General features: G+C 49.2%; 2 protein-coding genes across 4 annotated transcripts in view; one reads left to right on the top strand and one right to left on the bottom strand.

Moving 5' to 3' along the window:
• Positions 1-4,380, bottom strand: part of RSPRY1 (ring finger and SPRY domain containing 1) — a 32,085-nt gene extending 27,705 nt beyond the window's left edge. Inside the window, exon 1 of one of the 2 annotated variants that reach the window (XM_042821413.1) lies at positions 4,305-4,380. The gene's annotated coding sequence lies outside the window, so the exon portion shown is untranslated. Of the gene's footprint in view, positions 1-857; positions 948-4,304 lie in introns of those variants that run through there. The other variant, XM_042821414.1, reaches the window with a different exon arrangement.
• Positions 4,381-4,641: 261 nt separating this feature from the next.
• On the top strand, positions 4,642-14,525 carry PSME3IP1 (proteasome activator subunit 3 interacting protein 1). 2 transcript variants are annotated; one of them, XM_042821314.1, is made up of 7 exons: positions 4,642-4,709; positions 6,634-6,775; positions 6,955-7,053; positions 8,385-8,506; positions 10,717-10,850; positions 12,606-12,670; positions 13,754-14,525. In XM_042821314.1, exons 2-7 carry the CDS (start codon positions 6,646-6,648, stop codon positions 13,969-13,971), a joined length of 768 nt encoding a protein of 255 aa, XP_042677248.1. In that variant the 5' UTR covers positions 4,642-4,709; positions 6,634-6,645; the 3' UTR covers positions 13,972-14,525. The 2 variants fall into 2 exon arrangements, with proteins under 2 accessions (XP_042677248.1, XP_042677247.1); XM_042821313.1 differs by lacking the exon at positions 4,642-4,709 and adding an exon at positions 4,816-4,920.
• Positions 14,526-15,242: the final 717 nt, after the last annotated feature.

Raw genomic sequence — 15,242 nt, forward strand, 5'->3', positions numbered from 1 at the left:
AGCTCCAGCACCAGGCTGCTCCTCTGCAGCACTCTGAAGTAATTACCTGCTGCGTCTCAGAGGTCATTTAGATGGAAATATCCTTTGTACGGTGGCCTTTAACGCTTTGAATGTCTAACCAGCCCCTTCAGCACCAGCATCCATAACAGGGAATGTGACTTCCAGGTTTTCTCCCCAGGGGTTTGAAACAGCAGGAAGATAAGGCCCTTAATGATAACAGTAGTAAGAATAATAAGGCCCTTAATAATAATGCCAAGCAGTGCTACAGGCTGAGAACACCCAAAAGCCCACCCTTATAAGCTATAATACATACACTGGATTAGCAATACCAGAATATTGAGTTAGGGCACGGGCATTCGTTCAGAGGTTCCAGTGGATTAATCTTCCTTTGAAGCTTCACAACTCAACTACAGGGCATTTGCTAAACTTTTTGGGGGTGGTGGGGTGGAAAAGAAGTCCTTGATAAATAAAAGCCAACAAGAAATTCCAGGACAGACAGACAGAGCTAGAGGACAGCATGGACATTCCAGGTACTGGCAGAGGGCACGGAGTTGTGGGGAAACAAAAATGCCAATGCATTTTGAAGTTCTTTTTCTAGTAAATTTAATGGTTCATGTCAGAAAGGTTCGTGCTGGAGGTGAGGTGCTGGAACAGCTGCCCAGAGAGGCTGTGATGCCCCGTCCATCCCTGGAGGTGTTCAAGGCCAGGTTGGATGGGGCCCTGGGCAGCCTGGTGTAGCATTAGAGATGGAGGTTGGTGGCTCCGCCTGTGACTAAGGCATCAGGAATGCATAAACCACACTGCAGTTTGGGACATGTGAAAGATTCTGATAACATCACTGCAAAATTCAGCAGTACCTCCATTGGGAACTTCCACTTGTCGGCTGACAACTGCCTCCAGGAGCAGAGCGCAGAGCAGGCGGTGTCTGCAGCCTCCTAATCTCAGCCTCACCAGATCTGCCTCCTGATGACACTGGTTATCATCACAAACAGCATTGTATCAGCGGTGTGGGGGCAGCAGGACAAAGAAACTTCTGCTTCTTCATTCATGCAGAATCAGAGAACCAGGCCAATCTCTAAGCAGCCCTGTTGGGCAGCTTTTCCCCTCCTAACAAAACATACGGAGAAGTAGGATTTTAAAGCCTCTGCTGGTATGAGGAAACCCAAAGGAAGCTGGCTAGTGGGTTTAAGAGCCAAGAAGAGCAAGGGGACAAACTGCCTGGCAAAGACAACCCTCAAAAGGCAGCAGTGGGTTGGGAAGAGAACCAGCTATGTGTTGCATGAGGCAGCCTGAAAGGGGTTTAAGCAGAAATGTGAGTCTCCTCTATTCCATTAAGGCTGCACATGGGGGGGGGAAAAAAAAAGGCAGAAAGCTCAAGAGCAACTTAAGAAGCTTTCATAAACCTGTATGAGTAGCCACAGACATCTGCTGCTTCTCTTGAGTTAATTCTTGAGGAGTTTCAGGAGAGCTGAAGTTTATCCAAATGCAATTAGCAACAGCACTATTTCATCAAATGCATCGGGGGGAGATGCTCTAAGGAGAGCAAAAAAGGTCTGCAGGAAGATGGCACACACACACACAAGTGGCACAGCCTTCTGATACACATCTAACCTACGATTCCAGCTATATTCCCACCAGTTTGTGGACACCACGGGCTGGTTGATGGTTGCACTGGGTGATCTTAGTGATCTTTTCCAACCTGAACGACCCCCAGTGATTCTACAAAGCGAGCAGTCCAAAAAGCCACACAAATACTTCACCTCAAACACCCCCAGCCTTGTTTCTCCTTCTGTCTAGCAGAACAGCAGTCACAAACCCAAAGCAGAAGAGCAGCGTTTTCTTCACCAATGAAGACGTATGAAGGAGAGAACCTGCAGCTGCAGATGTTCTGCATGCTTATAACTACAACTCCTAGAGGAAAGGTGTTTCAGGAGGACAGGTGCCTTGTTACTGATCCTGGTGGCACGCTGAATGCCCATTAACAAACATATCTTAGTAAGCACGGAGCAGCACCTCACCCCAGAACATGAGAAAGCGACCTGAATGGCCAAAATAACCCACTGAGTACACAGAGTTCCCATGGCAAAGCTGGGAAAACTTCTAAAGCACCATTTGGCCACACCAGTGGCTGATGATGGCAGCAGATAACCGCACCAATCAGTCACACCATGAGTCATATGGGACTCAATTTGTACCAGACCTCAAGGACATAACGAGGAATAGAAGAGGAAATAAAGATCGTGCTGGCACGGCTGTGGCTGCAACACACCAACTTCAGTCAGTGAACACACAGCAGGAAGGGAAAACGAAGCACATGGTCAGGACCCAGGGAAAAGCAAGGCAGTGAGTGACACAACAGAATCCTCATGACATGCTGGGAAGACAGTGGAGCTCAGGGCGCTGTATCTGCCTTTGCTGGCCTGAAACAAGGAATGAATTCAAAGCTCACTGAGCAAGCACGCATTCAGGAGACAAAGCAAAACCCAAACAGTTTAAAATGCTGAATGCAACACACTGCCAGTGGAGCAGAATAAGACAAATGTCAACACAGTAACCTGCCTTCAATTTACAGCACAGTGATGGCATTTTAACTCGCTCCTCTGCGCAGAGGAGAAAAGCTAGCAGCACACACAAAGACCTGGCACAAAGCATCAGCAAACATCTACAAAACTTGACAAGATTTGGGGATGTTTTGTAAACACAAGGCATTATCAGCCATAGGAGATACCGGTGTGACAATAAACTTGAAGTGTGAAGGGTAGGTGCCCCAGGACAACTCACCATGCTCATCACTAATGGGTTGCTTAAATCACTGAGTTACATTACGCTCATTCTAAAAGCAAAAGCAAACTTCCAGAGGAGCACAGAACATAATAATGCTGAGATAAAGAGCCAATGAATTAGGATAGCAGAGGGTAGGATGCCAGAGTGCTGAATGGCCCAGGTTGGTAGGAACCTCAAGGATCACGAAGCTCCAACCCCCCTGCCACAGGCTGGGCCACCAACCTCCACACTTAATGCTTCACCAGGCTGCCCAGGGCCCCATCCAACCTGGCCTTGAACTCCTCCAGGGATGGACGGGGCATCCACAGCCTCTCTGGGCAGCTGTTCCAGCACCTCACCACTCTCATAGTACACAACTTCCCCCTGACATTCAACCTCAATCTCCCCTCCTTCAACTTCAAACCATTTCCTCTTGTCCTGCTGTTATCTACCCTCGTAAAGAGTTGACTCCCTCCTGTTTATAAGCTCCCTTTAGGTACTGAAAGGCCGCAAAAACAAAGAAAGATCTTCACTCTGTAAGGCCAAAGGCAGCCAAAAAGAAAGCAGAACTCTTTGACAAAAAGCAGGGACTCAGCGCAAGCCAAAGCACTCGCTGGTACTGTACCTGAAGAGATGGGCAGCGTGCAGGACAGCTGCACGAGAGAAACTAACAGCCTAAAAGAGCAGGTGAACAACAGACTGAGCCAGCAAACAATAAACAAGAGCACCTACAAGAGCTGCAAATCCTGCACTAAATACATCCTGCCCATCCGAGCAATGGAAAGCAGGCATTGAGAACTGCAGGATTAGCAGGAACATCAGTAGAGCAGATGATGAGACGCTGCCATTAACCCAGCTGTGTAACACACACACACACACAGCTGGAGGAACACAGCCTGCTCAGTGCAGCTCTGACAGCGAGGGAGTGGAGGTGAGCGAAAGGGAGAATCACAGAATGGCCCGAGCTGGAAGCGACCTCAAGGGTCACGAAGCTCCAACCCCCTGCTGCATGGAGGCCACCAACCTCCACACAATGCTTCACCAGGCTGCCCAGGGCCCCATCCAACCTGGCCTTGAACACCTCCAGGGATGGACGGGGCATCCACAGCCTCTCTGGGCAGCTGTTCCAGCACCTCACCACTCTCACAGTACAGAACTTCCTTTCCTAACATCCAACCTCAATCTCCCCCCCCTCAACTTCAAACCATTTCCCCTTGTCCTGCTGTTATCTGCCCTTTTAAACAGTTGACTCCCCTCCTGTCTGTAGGCTCCCTTTAGGTACTGAAGGCTGCACTGAGGTCACCCCACAGCCTTCTTTTCTCCAGGCCGAACAAGCCCAGCTCCATCCCCTTGTCAATGGAACCGCAGCACAGCGCTTCGCACCGCTCCTCAGCCGCCCCCCGAGCTCCAGCCCCGCGCCTCAGCCCGCAGCACCGCCCCGCCGGCAGCGTGGCACCGAGCACCGCGCCCTCCCGCCGGGCCCCACGCAACCCAGCTCATCTCCATCCCCACCAACCCGCCCGCCCGGACCCCGCACGCACCGAACACGCCGCACGACCCCCGCCGAGGCGCCGCCGCTCCTTTGTGCGCTAAGATGGAGGCCCCGCGCACCGCCCGGCCCCGCCCCGCCTCCTCGGGCCCCGCCCCCCGCCGTCTCCCTAGCGACTCGCCCCGCCCCCGCCCCTCCGCCTCGTCCAATCGCAGCGCGGCGCTCGTCCCTCCCTCCCTGACGTCGCCTCTCCCCGGCTCCGCGCTTCCTCCCGATGCAGAAGCGGTGATTGGCCGAGGGCCGGGCGGAAGCGCGGCCGCAGGAAGAGCTCACGCGGTTGGCTGGAGCGGGCGGAAGGGGCGGGGCGAGGCGCGGCGACGAGCGGGCCGGCGGGAGGGGCTCGATGGCGGCGCTCGGTGCCGGGCCGCGCCTCTCTGTGTGAGCGGCCCGCCGCGCGGTACGTCCGGTGGGGGCGGCCGGGGCTTCGTCGAGCGAGGGCGGGCCGGGCCCGGCGGGCGAGCCGAGCCTCCGCGATCCCGTTAGCCGTGAACTCGGGGCTCCGTGGCGCGGGCCGGGAACGGGCCCGAGCCTCTGCGGGACCGGCTGCTCCAGAGGCCGCTGCTCACAACAGCGAGGCGAGGTCTGCGCTCGCATCTGGCCCAGCCCAGGTGAGGCCCTGGGCCGCGAGGTTCGGGGTTTTAGTCCCGGTTTTGTGACCGTGCAATAGCGCGGAAGAGAGCGCGGTTTGCAGCTGGGGTCGTTACGGTGCTGCGTGTCCCCTGCTGGCCGGAGCGCCGTCAGCGGGCGAGATGAACGCAGGACGGTGTAAAAACATTCGTTGTGTCTGGGTTGTGTGTGTGTGTTGGACGCCAGGGAAGGTAAAGGCGAGATGAGCCAAATTCCAAGGTTTTAAGGTACCGTAGTGCTGGGCTGCGATGCAATCCCCCCGTGGCTTCGTGCCCCAGCATGTCTTTGATGCTGCTGTTTCAGAAACGTTCCATCAGCTTCCCTGGGTTGTATTGAAAAGATGACTGAATCCTTTAGGCTGGGATGACCACTGAGATCATCCAGTCCAACCATCTCTCATCTGCAGCTGCTCTAGACTCACCCAGTGCCACATTCTCCTTTCTTGCACACCTCCTGGAGCAGTGAGTGACTCCACCACCTCTCTGGGCAGCTGTTTCAATGCCTCACCTCTCTTTTGGAGAAGAAATAGCTGAGTATCCAGTCACAGTTACACCCTAATCTCTTCCAAGTGGTTTAAAGCATTGGCTGAACCAGCAGGCAGATGGTTGGCGACTTTAGTCTTAAGACAGTGCTGTGCTCGTGCCTCATCATCCTCTTCAGTTTGTTTTTCTGACGTTGTCATCGTTGTATCAGAACGTTTTGTTTCCTCTCTAAACAGATTGAGCTGGCACAAGTGGGGAAACAGCTCATCTCGGTAATGCAGCGCTTGGTTAAGAAGAATGGCCTCGTTCTTCAGACCTGTGTCCAGGAGGGAGATACAATTTGTATTTTCCCTATAGGTTTTCAGCTCAAACCACCGTGGGAAATGACACATAAGAGCAGATATTCTGTGATTTCTGGGAGTTGAACTCATTTTAAAAACACATCATACTTTTAACAAATACTCGTATGGTGGTGCTTTAATCTGGATTTCTTCTGAGGTCTCAATTAGTCATTTTGTCCTACAGACAATAGCCCACCAAAGCTATATCCTATGAGAACATCAGGGCTCTGCTTTCTGCAGCAGGGCTTCATTGTGTGGAGGAAGAACGGCAGACCGGTTCCTTCTGTTATTAGTTACTGCATCCCTCCCTCACTGCAAGAATAACAGGCTTCTCTTCCAGTGCTGAAAGGCAGGCCGGGGGGGGTGGTCCTAAATGGACCAACAGTTGGCATTAACCAATTAACCATTAACCATTCTGCAGCGTGGAGCTGGCAGGAGCCATCTGGCTCATGCAGGGAACTTATCAGTGCTGTGCTTTGGGGTGACAGCCGCCCAAATCGAGTTTCCTTCTTAGGCTGCTCCTCAGAGCATCGCAACCCCAGGCCTAGGATTGAGGCAGAAATGCGAGCACTCCTTGGGAATCCCCAGCTGGAAGCAGAGGGTGTGCTGTGTGAAGGGGCTGCCTTCAGTCATAGGGCTGCTCCAGACCTTTAACCACAGCCCCTTTTCATTCTGAAGGGGAATTCCTTCTTTCCAGCAACTGTTGAACACCACAAACCTCTACACGACTTCACCTTGTGCTCCAGCCCCTGCTTGCTCCCCTGGTGCAGCCTAAGCAGGCCTGGCTCTGTGCTTCTCAGAGCACGTAATGACATCTCATGCACTGACAAGTGAAAGCGGGTGCCCCGTGTCTGTCATGTTGTGTTTTTAGGTCAGTTCCACCATGGATGGGGGAGATGGCTCTGCTGACCTCGTGATAAACAAGAGGTTTGTTTCTGAAGCTGAGCTAGAGGAGCGGCGAAAGAGAAGGCAAGAAGAATGGGAAAAGGTCCGAAAACCTGAAGATCCAGAAGGTATGGGATAGATTTTAGTCACTATAGGAAAGAGATCCAGGGATATTTCAAAGAAAACAAAACCAAAAAGTAGTAGCTTGTATTCTGCAAGCTCCAAAAGGTTTTCCCTTGAAGGAAAACTGTTGGTGACTTCGTATTTCTAACACTGTCTCATTTCCTTAATTATTCCTTCCTTCCAGAGTGCCCAGAGGAGGCTTATGACCCACGCTCATTGTATGAAAGGCTTCAGGAGCAGAGAGAAAAGAAGCAGCAGGAGTTTGAGGAGCAGTTTAAATTCAGTAAGCACCAACCTCTGTTACTTCCAACAGAACTCAGCAAACTGCAGCAGCTGCATGGTACCTGCAGGTCTGACCTGTCTGTCTGAGAGAGAAGCAGGGAGCTGAGAAGGGTATTCAAAGGGTGTAGATAATCCTGCAGATGGCAATTATCTGCATCAAGGCAGTGCTGCACATGCATTGCAATTCCCTAACCATAATTAGGTGACTCAAACTTCACAGAGCAGTTTGAGGCTCAAGATCAGCACTTGGGTGAAGTGAATGTGGAGGAGCTGAGCCTTCAAAAAGTAGATATTAATGAGGTGAAAACCTGGTTTCTAATCAATGTTGCAACTCCTGGTTTTATAGAAGAATCCTTTGCTTTGTATCACTTGTAGAAATTAACAGTCAAAATGGGACCTACTGGCTCTATTTAAAGAGAAGTGAGGGTGATGCTGTGGGACTCCATGTTAAGGCAGCTTCTTGCTGATTTTGGTTCTTTAGCTGGAAGTTCTACCCTGGAACTCTTGCATTCTTTAAGCTGCACTTGCATAGTGGGATTCTGTCTAGAATTTCTCATGTTGGCCATGGAACAGAACTTGGGGATGGCAGGCTGCCCATCATCAGCATAAATGGATTGCTGAGCTTGCCATTAGACTGAATGGGACTTGACTATGAGGTGAAGATTAAAAAAAACCAACATCTGCCTCATGTAAAGGCCTAAAAATCCTCTTGTGGAATTAAACTAATGACTAAAGGTGGTGTTTGGGTTCAGATTTCTCAGGCTGACACTGCAAACTTGGTTTGTCTGACAAGTACTTTTTAAATCAGTAACTTGGATGGAGAGATGCTGACCACTTGTAGAACAGAAAGGAGACCTTCCCACTGAACTCACACAGGCTTACAAGCCTTGCTCACCTCTGTGGTAACTGTGCTTGAGCTGTGTTAGTCTGGCGTAGGTTTTGAGCTCAAGTGTTTAAGAGTTTGGGCTTGTTTTGCATCCAGTGTCATTAACCAGAAAATATTTCTACTCCTTAATTACAGAACAAAGCAGATAGTTTGTCCTCTGTGGGCTTTGCTTTGTTCCTGTTACTTGACAAGATGCTGTAACTGCTGGAAGATAAGAGCTGGTCACCCAGGACTCCACTCACTGCCTTCCCAGTGACGCTGTGCAAAATATTCTACCTCAGCAGCATTCAGGGTCGTCACCCGCAGGATGTGGATGGCTCCCTGCATTTCATGAGGCAGCTGGAAATCAGCAGTTAAAATCATCTGAAGAGAAGGGCGAGGTGCTGGAAGCTCACGGCTGCTCCCCAAATCCTGAGCTTATCTCTGTGCATTCTTCTTTTTTCCAGAAAATATGGTCAGAGGCTTAGATGAAGACGAGACAAACTTCCTTGACGAGGTTTCTCGGCAGCAAGAGCTGCTAGAAAAGCAGCGAAGAGAAGAGGAGATGAAAGAACTCAATGAATACAGAATATCCTTTGCTTATAGGGCTGGCGTTCTTATACTGGAGGCTGGGAGTCTGGTCTGTAGTTTTAGTCTGTTGTTCACATCCTTGTTCTAATACTGCTTTAAGAACACATGTGGTGATTCTTTTACTGTTACTGTAGCTTGGATCTCCTACTAGAATATTTGATCCAGGCCACCAGCCCTTGACAAAGCTGTACTGAAAGGCAGCATAGGATGCTTTTTGTCTTTAATCTGCATCAGAAAGGGGAGATGTGGAGTGATTTTAGGATTGCTGTCTGTTCTGAACTGAATGTCGTGTGAGGGTTACCTCACTTGTGCAGAAAGCAATAGTTGCTTTGCCTCCTAATGAAAGCCACTGCTTAAAGTAATAAGTGAACAGAGTGCAAGTCCTCAAGGATGCTTTACTATGAATGAGAGTCTGAAAGCAGAAAAAGGAGCGAGCAGCTCATATTTATGAGGTGATGACCAAAAATATTCAGCAAATGCTACAAAGAGCTGCATTACCTTGTGTTAGTTAAGGATTTATAACTCAGAGCATCTAGATCTCTTGTGAAGAGCATCCAAGTTCTCTGACTAATTCATTTATGGAGAGGCAGTACTGATGCATTTTCTAATAACTTTACGTCAGAACTGAGCTGAAGTTGGCTGATGGATCTGGAATATTTCCTTGATTTGCTGGATCTAATTATGGGATATTCATGGGATATATTTAGGTTCTGTGCTGGCTGCTCGCAGGTCTGGCTGATGCAGGGATGTGCAGCATCGTGCTGTGCAAGCAGCTGACAACCCTGGTGAGGTCACATACCTGCAGGGGTGAACCATACCAGCTCAGAATGAACCTTGTGTTGTCTTGGATTAGCCACATAATGCACAGATCCCTCAGTTTACCCAGCACAGGATCTCTTCCAGGTGTCCACATCGAGTCTTGGTCTTAGAATCAGCCAGTTTTGTATCTGAAGTCCTGATGTAAATTAGCTGTAGGACTTGCTGCTAACATACTGGGTAATGTTGCAAGGAACCCTGCAGCAACTTGCTAAATGGCCCGCAGATTTAACCATTTTTGGAGGCATTCTTTCCAAGTGGTCTTGGCTGGATGAGCTGGGTGGTCTGTAGGCACCGTGCAGGAGTTCCTCCAGGCTAGGAGGAGGATTGTCAACCAGTCGTGGTAAAACATCCAGTTTAAGGGATGTTGTTCTGTGGTGAAAGCCTGCATCAACATTGAAGTACAGAGCTTGTTTCTTTCTTTGTTTTCCTTCTTTTTCCTGTGGTTAAAAGAAATCATGACACTATACAAACTGAAGATAAATGTGCTGGAATATTTGAATGCACTCAAGAGTGAGAAATTCATATGCATGGATGCATAGGAGCTTTATTTCCTCTTACATGAATAGCTGGGTTTTTTGGCTTCTTACCCTGCCTCTTCAGCATTGGACTCACTAGATTTAATGATTTTTTTCTTAAGCCAGTTCCAAGAAATGCTTGAAAGCAGCATCCTTTTGTCTTCAGCTCTGTGTGAATGCAGAAATCCCAAGGAGAAGGCGTTGCTGTTGTAGGATGGTGCAACATCAAACCGTTGTTGGCAGGGTGAGCTTCGGGATTGCTCCCGTTAGCCACAGGATGGCACTCCTGTGCCATCTTAAAAGCACAGCAACGGTGGTGGTTGGAGGTCGAGTTGAGGCAGGGAGCAGTCAGGGCTGTTGCTGCATCCTTGGGAAAATCCAGTTAGCAAGGGCTTCTGAATGTCCTGACATGAAGGGGATCAGAGACTTTGGGTCGCTCCACAGATTGCTGGGATGGAAACTGTGACCTTAAATAGGAACATGAAATTCACTGTTGGATATTTGTATGCAGTAGCTGGGACACTCCTGAAACTCAGGGCTCGTGGTTACACTGAGCGGTCATTGGAAATGGCAGTCAGAGAAGGGATTTGTAGGAAGGCAGATTGCAGGTTATAAGCTGATCTTTTAAATTTGGAGAACTCTCCTTTGCCACATGCAACATCAAGGTTTGCAGAAGCCTTTATACCTTTACTGGTACCTCACAAAGAGGCCTCTTCTGTCCTGGCTGAAGGTGCCACATAGGTGTCATCACAAATAAGTTTCCTTTAGTGGAATATATGAATGAGCTTCAGTTGCTGCTGTCAGCTAAGTATGTCAGGGAGGAAGAGCCTGTCCTCTCCTCTCCTGCCTCGTTGATCCTTAACCCTTAACTCACAGCACTCTCACTAAAGTGGGAGCGGGTATGGACCCAAAGAAGGAAACTGAGAAGAAATTGCCCATGAAGTCAGTGGAAAACAAGAACAAATTCTCTCAGGCAAAGCTGTTGGCAGGAGCTGTGAAACACAGAAGGTTAGTTTCACACTTCTATAAATGCATGAGGAACGGAACCTGGTTAACAGTATAAAGAGAAGCAGGCCAAAACTGCCTCCAGAGAACGAGGTGCAAACCTTAGCCCTGAAGGAAAAAAAGGGGGGAGGTACAGGAAAAGACCAGCCTTGTTTCTATGGGCTCTCACCAACTGTTGGAGAAACATGAGGCAACTCAAATAGATAAGCATGTGTAAAGCAAGTGGGTAGGCTCTTCATTCTAGGCTGCCAGGCTTGGGCAACCCTGCTGTGGGCTCCAGAGTTTCTCTCTTTTTCAGCTCTGAAAATATCAGCATCCACCTCAGTTCTGTAATTTGATGCAGATTTTCCTAACAACCTATGAGATCTGTGTTTAAAATGGATCATTTAAGTAGTTGCTGGAGGCAGTTTGGGGAGGGTATTAAGAGAGAAGAATTTCGTGTACTAATCTGATCCTGAGGGCATCAGGAAGCCTCCTGTGTTCCTCACCAATTGGCACTGGTACATCAGCACCTTTCCTGTCCTACACGGGTGACAGCTGAGTTTGTGATCTGCTGCCTGTTTTGATGTCAGCTTGGAAGCACAGACTGCTGGTGTGCTCCAGGTTACAGATCAACTGAGCACCTGGGCCCAGGCTGAATCCCTGCAGACAAATGATGGAATGCCTAAGGCAATTCCTAACATCTAGAAATTCAGGCAGCAGTTTTAAGTGCATGAGCAGAAGGACCAGCACAACAGAGGATGTTACAAAAGAAGTGCTCACCTGCATCTGAAGATCCAGGCTTGCAGGAAAAACTTCATAGAGGAAGAATCTGCAGCATCCTTCCTCCAGAATCCTTCTCCAGTGGCAGCCAGCCCTTAAATGAGGTCTGAGAGAGGTGCAGCCAGGCTCCATCCCTTCCTATCACACAGCTGAACTGCATTCACCTGTGCTCCCAGGGCTGACTGGGTTCTTTCCCCAGGTGCTCCATCAGTGGTTCAGGCCGTGACTCAACAGTTCCCATATAATGAGAGATTACTATTTTAGAAGCTTATCTTGCAGGGTGATGTTTGGCTCCCAGTGCAATAGTAATTGCTGTCTGTGCAAACTGGAGCGGGCTCTTCCAACACCTTGTATGTGGGGTACTGAGTTTTTTAAGGGGAGAGAAGAAAAAACCCTAACAAGCAGCCAGCAATGTCTTGTGTCGGAACCACTGGTACATAACCCAGTGGGGAGCAGGGAAGGAGCTGGTGTGTGCTTAGTGGCACATCTGAACTCTGCAGATGGCATCTGTTTGAAGAGAGCTTATCTGACATGTTGGTGCCATCACCAGCAGTCCTCTGTTCTTGCTGTCTTACTTCCTGTTGCACACTATCCAGGACCAAACACAGCAGGGGTTCGACGTCTGCTTTCAGAGCAGATGTCCTGCAAAGGACTTCCACTATTAAAACCTCCGTGCTCAGAATCACCTTTCATCTGTCCCTCATGTTCTGCCACGAGAAGGGGAAAAAGATCCCAGAAGGGGAAGAACACTGATGTTGGACCTGCAGGGTGGTGGCTGTTCAAGTTTGTCAGGCAGGAAACCAAAACTCACACGCTCATTGCTGGTCTCAGGGGTATTCCAGCTGAGCAGGAGTCCCAGAGCGAGCTCTGGATCACTCCCTGCTGGAACAGCTGTAGCATTTGAGGCAAAAAAGTCACTCTGAACTTCACAGTAATGAAGTGGTGGTTTTTGAGGAACAAGACAATTCCTTTTTGTTTTTTTTTTTCCCCACACAGTTCAGATGGTGGTAACAGTGTGAAGAGGTTGAAGCTCGATACTGACCATGAAGAAAAGAACCAAGGTATGTCCTGATTTCTGCTGCCTGGAAGCTGTCTGCCTCTCACCCAAACAGCAACTGACTTAGTGAGTGTAGGATCTGATGGAGGATTTGCTTTCCTGCTCCTTCATCGTGCCAGGCAGCACAGGTTGCTGTGTTATCTCCCAGTGCTGTGGTGACTGTGGGCATTGACGGCTGTAGCAGAAGGAACCTGCTCTGGTCATCAGTCTGCCCCTCACCTACACCATTCCTGACAGATGATTGTCTAAGCTGCCCTTAAATCTCTGCAGATAGAGACTGTGCTCCTTCCCGAGGCAGCTGATTCTCATGCTTAGCTGTTAGCTTTCCCTGATAAATAATGGGAGTCTCCTTAGCTGCGTTTCATGCCCAGCGCTGCTTCTGTCAGCCAGAGGCGCAGCGAACAGCTCCTTCCCTTCCACCAGGTGTATTTGTGCTCGCTTCTCATGCTGCAAAGTGATCTTGTCCATCCTGAAACCAGCTTATTTCAGAAAATTATGAGCAGCCAGAAGAAAAACTAAGCTGCGTTTCAGTCTTAGCTGTCAGGATTGCGATTGACTCGTTGTCAAGATCTTCTGACACAAATAGGGTGAGCTGTGATTGTGTAATGACAACCCAAGGCGCTTCCTGCATCTCCTTCTGTTCAGTAAACTATCAGAACGCTGGAAAAAAATTAATTAGCTGTGGAAGATGGGAGATGTTGACTTAGCAGAGCGCTGGAATGAAACTTTTCCCCAACTATGCTGTTGTATTGTTAAAAAAAATAATAAACTAATTGCATAGAACAGAACTATTTATTCTTATTTAGTGGGTTTGCTATTCGACACCCATCAAACTGACAACCTTAAGAATAAAAATCTGTAATCCCACAGAGCTGGGCTTAACTACGATGAGAAAAATCCCCTGAGGTAGCAAGTCCTTCCTGTCAGGATGGCTGTTGTGCCACGTAACGCCGCCTCGCGCTGTAATTAAATCCTGCAGTCACCCACCACTGGCTGGTAGCAGGTGAATGGCACGCAGCAGCTCCTGGGCTGATGAAAGAAACCCTTTCCTGCGCTCTGGCTTCTGACTGAAGTCCTTCTCTTGCAGAAAAACCGTCCTGTGTTCCCCTGGGGAGCAGCTCTGTGGGAGGATCTGCGGTCCACTGTCCGTCGGCTGCGGTCTGCATTGGGATCCTGCCCGGCCTCGGTGCCTACTCGGGCAGCAGTGACTCGGAGTCCAGCTCGGATGGAGAAGGCACCATCAATTCCACTGGGAAGATCGTCTCTTCTGTTTTTCGTAGCAACAGTTTCTTTGATGGTCCATAACAAAATCCCTCCGTGTGTGATGTAGTGCAGAGTTCACTTCCAAAGCCCTGGTGGATGTCTGATGCATCCTTCTGTCCCAAATATAATATTTCTAGCTAACCTCTCAACTTTAATACATTCAGATGCTTCTAAAATAATTCATTTTTATTTTTTTTTCCCCTATTTTTTTTTTTTTCCATTTCTGGGATTCTTGCTGAGCTTGAGCTGGGAAGGCTGCCACCCCAAAGCAGAGGGCACACCTCGTCCTGTAGATGAGGGCTGGGGGGTAGAGAGGAGAGCGCCTTTTTATGACTCTCATGGGAAGAAAGAATGAATTTTGGTGATCTGTGGAGTTTATACAAGACCAACAGGCAAAAAAAAAACCAAAAACCAAAAATGCACTTGAAGCACGGAAGTCTTGTAGGAGCAGCCATGTGTTCTGTTTTAAAATGTCATTTTTATTCTGTATTTGAGAAATGGGGGCAGAACAAAAATCGAGCAGATGGTGAAGTGTAGATTGCCATGACACTGTAAAGAAGTTTTAGTGTTACGCGATTAAAGACATTCTGAATGCATTTTTTTTTTCCATCTTGGCTTGTGCCATTCATAATTGTTCCTGTTCCATTAAGCAATTTGGGTTCTGCTCATGCAGCCCTGTCCTCAACCCACCATCGAGACGGGGCTGAGGCAGTGCCCTCCTTCTGAATGAGTGCAGAGGAGCTGCTGGTGGTGATTCTGCTCACAGCTCATTCTCGTGGTGCAGTGTGAGTACCGAGGGGGTGGGATATCCTGCCTCACTCAAACCAAGCTGTGCACAGACTGGAGAACTCCACCGCCTTTTGCAGTAGGAGAGCAAATGGCTGTCGAAGCTCTGTTGAATTTAAGAGACCTTACACTGCCCCAAGTGCTACCTGGCACTCTGGTTTTTGCTCCCGAGCTGCTCCTGCCTTTTGTAGCTTCTCTACTGATGGAAGATACCTAGATCTCCCAGTGCCTTCATTTAAACCTGCTTTACTTCAGAGCTGCACGTGCAGGAGCCTTGCGTAGCTGCAGTGGAGAGGCGTCTGTGCCTGGCGTGAAACTCAATCCACGATGTCTCTGGAAAGCCAGAGCAGCACAGCCCAGCCATGAGTGCTTTCCTGAACGGTATTTTGCATAGCTGCCCTCCAAGCATCTGTTAGATTCAAACAGAAACGCAGAGTGGGGTTTGGAAGCTGTGGGCAGACACAGTGGTGCACAGGAGCTGCAGGTGGTTGTGCTGGACCCTGCACGGTCAAGAGGGAGACAATTCT

Source organism: Centrocercus urophasianus, unplaced genomic scaffold, assembly GCF_019232065.1.
Source record: "Centrocercus urophasianus isolate 14NV4802_14NV808 unplaced genomic scaffold, USGS_Curo_1.0 seq_2, whole genome shotgun sequence".
NCBI lineage: Eukaryota > Metazoa > Chordata > Aves > Galliformes > Phasianidae > Centrocercus > Centrocercus urophasianus.

Bases quoted from the DNA above. Each gene is read 5' to 3' on its own strand.
- PSME3IP1 (XM_042821314.1), top strand. From the start codon at position 6,646: ATGGATGGGGGAGATGGCTCTGCTGACCTCGTGATAAACAAGAGGTTT. The intron at 7,054-8,384 runs GTAAGCACCAAC...TCTTTTTTCCAG, and splicing joins TGAGGAGCAGTTTAAATTCA to AAAATATGGTCAGAGGCTTA. The intron at 8,507-10,716 runs ATATCCTTTGCT...CCCTTAACTCAC, and splicing joins AAGAACTCAATGAATACAGA to AGCACTCTCACTAAAGTGGG.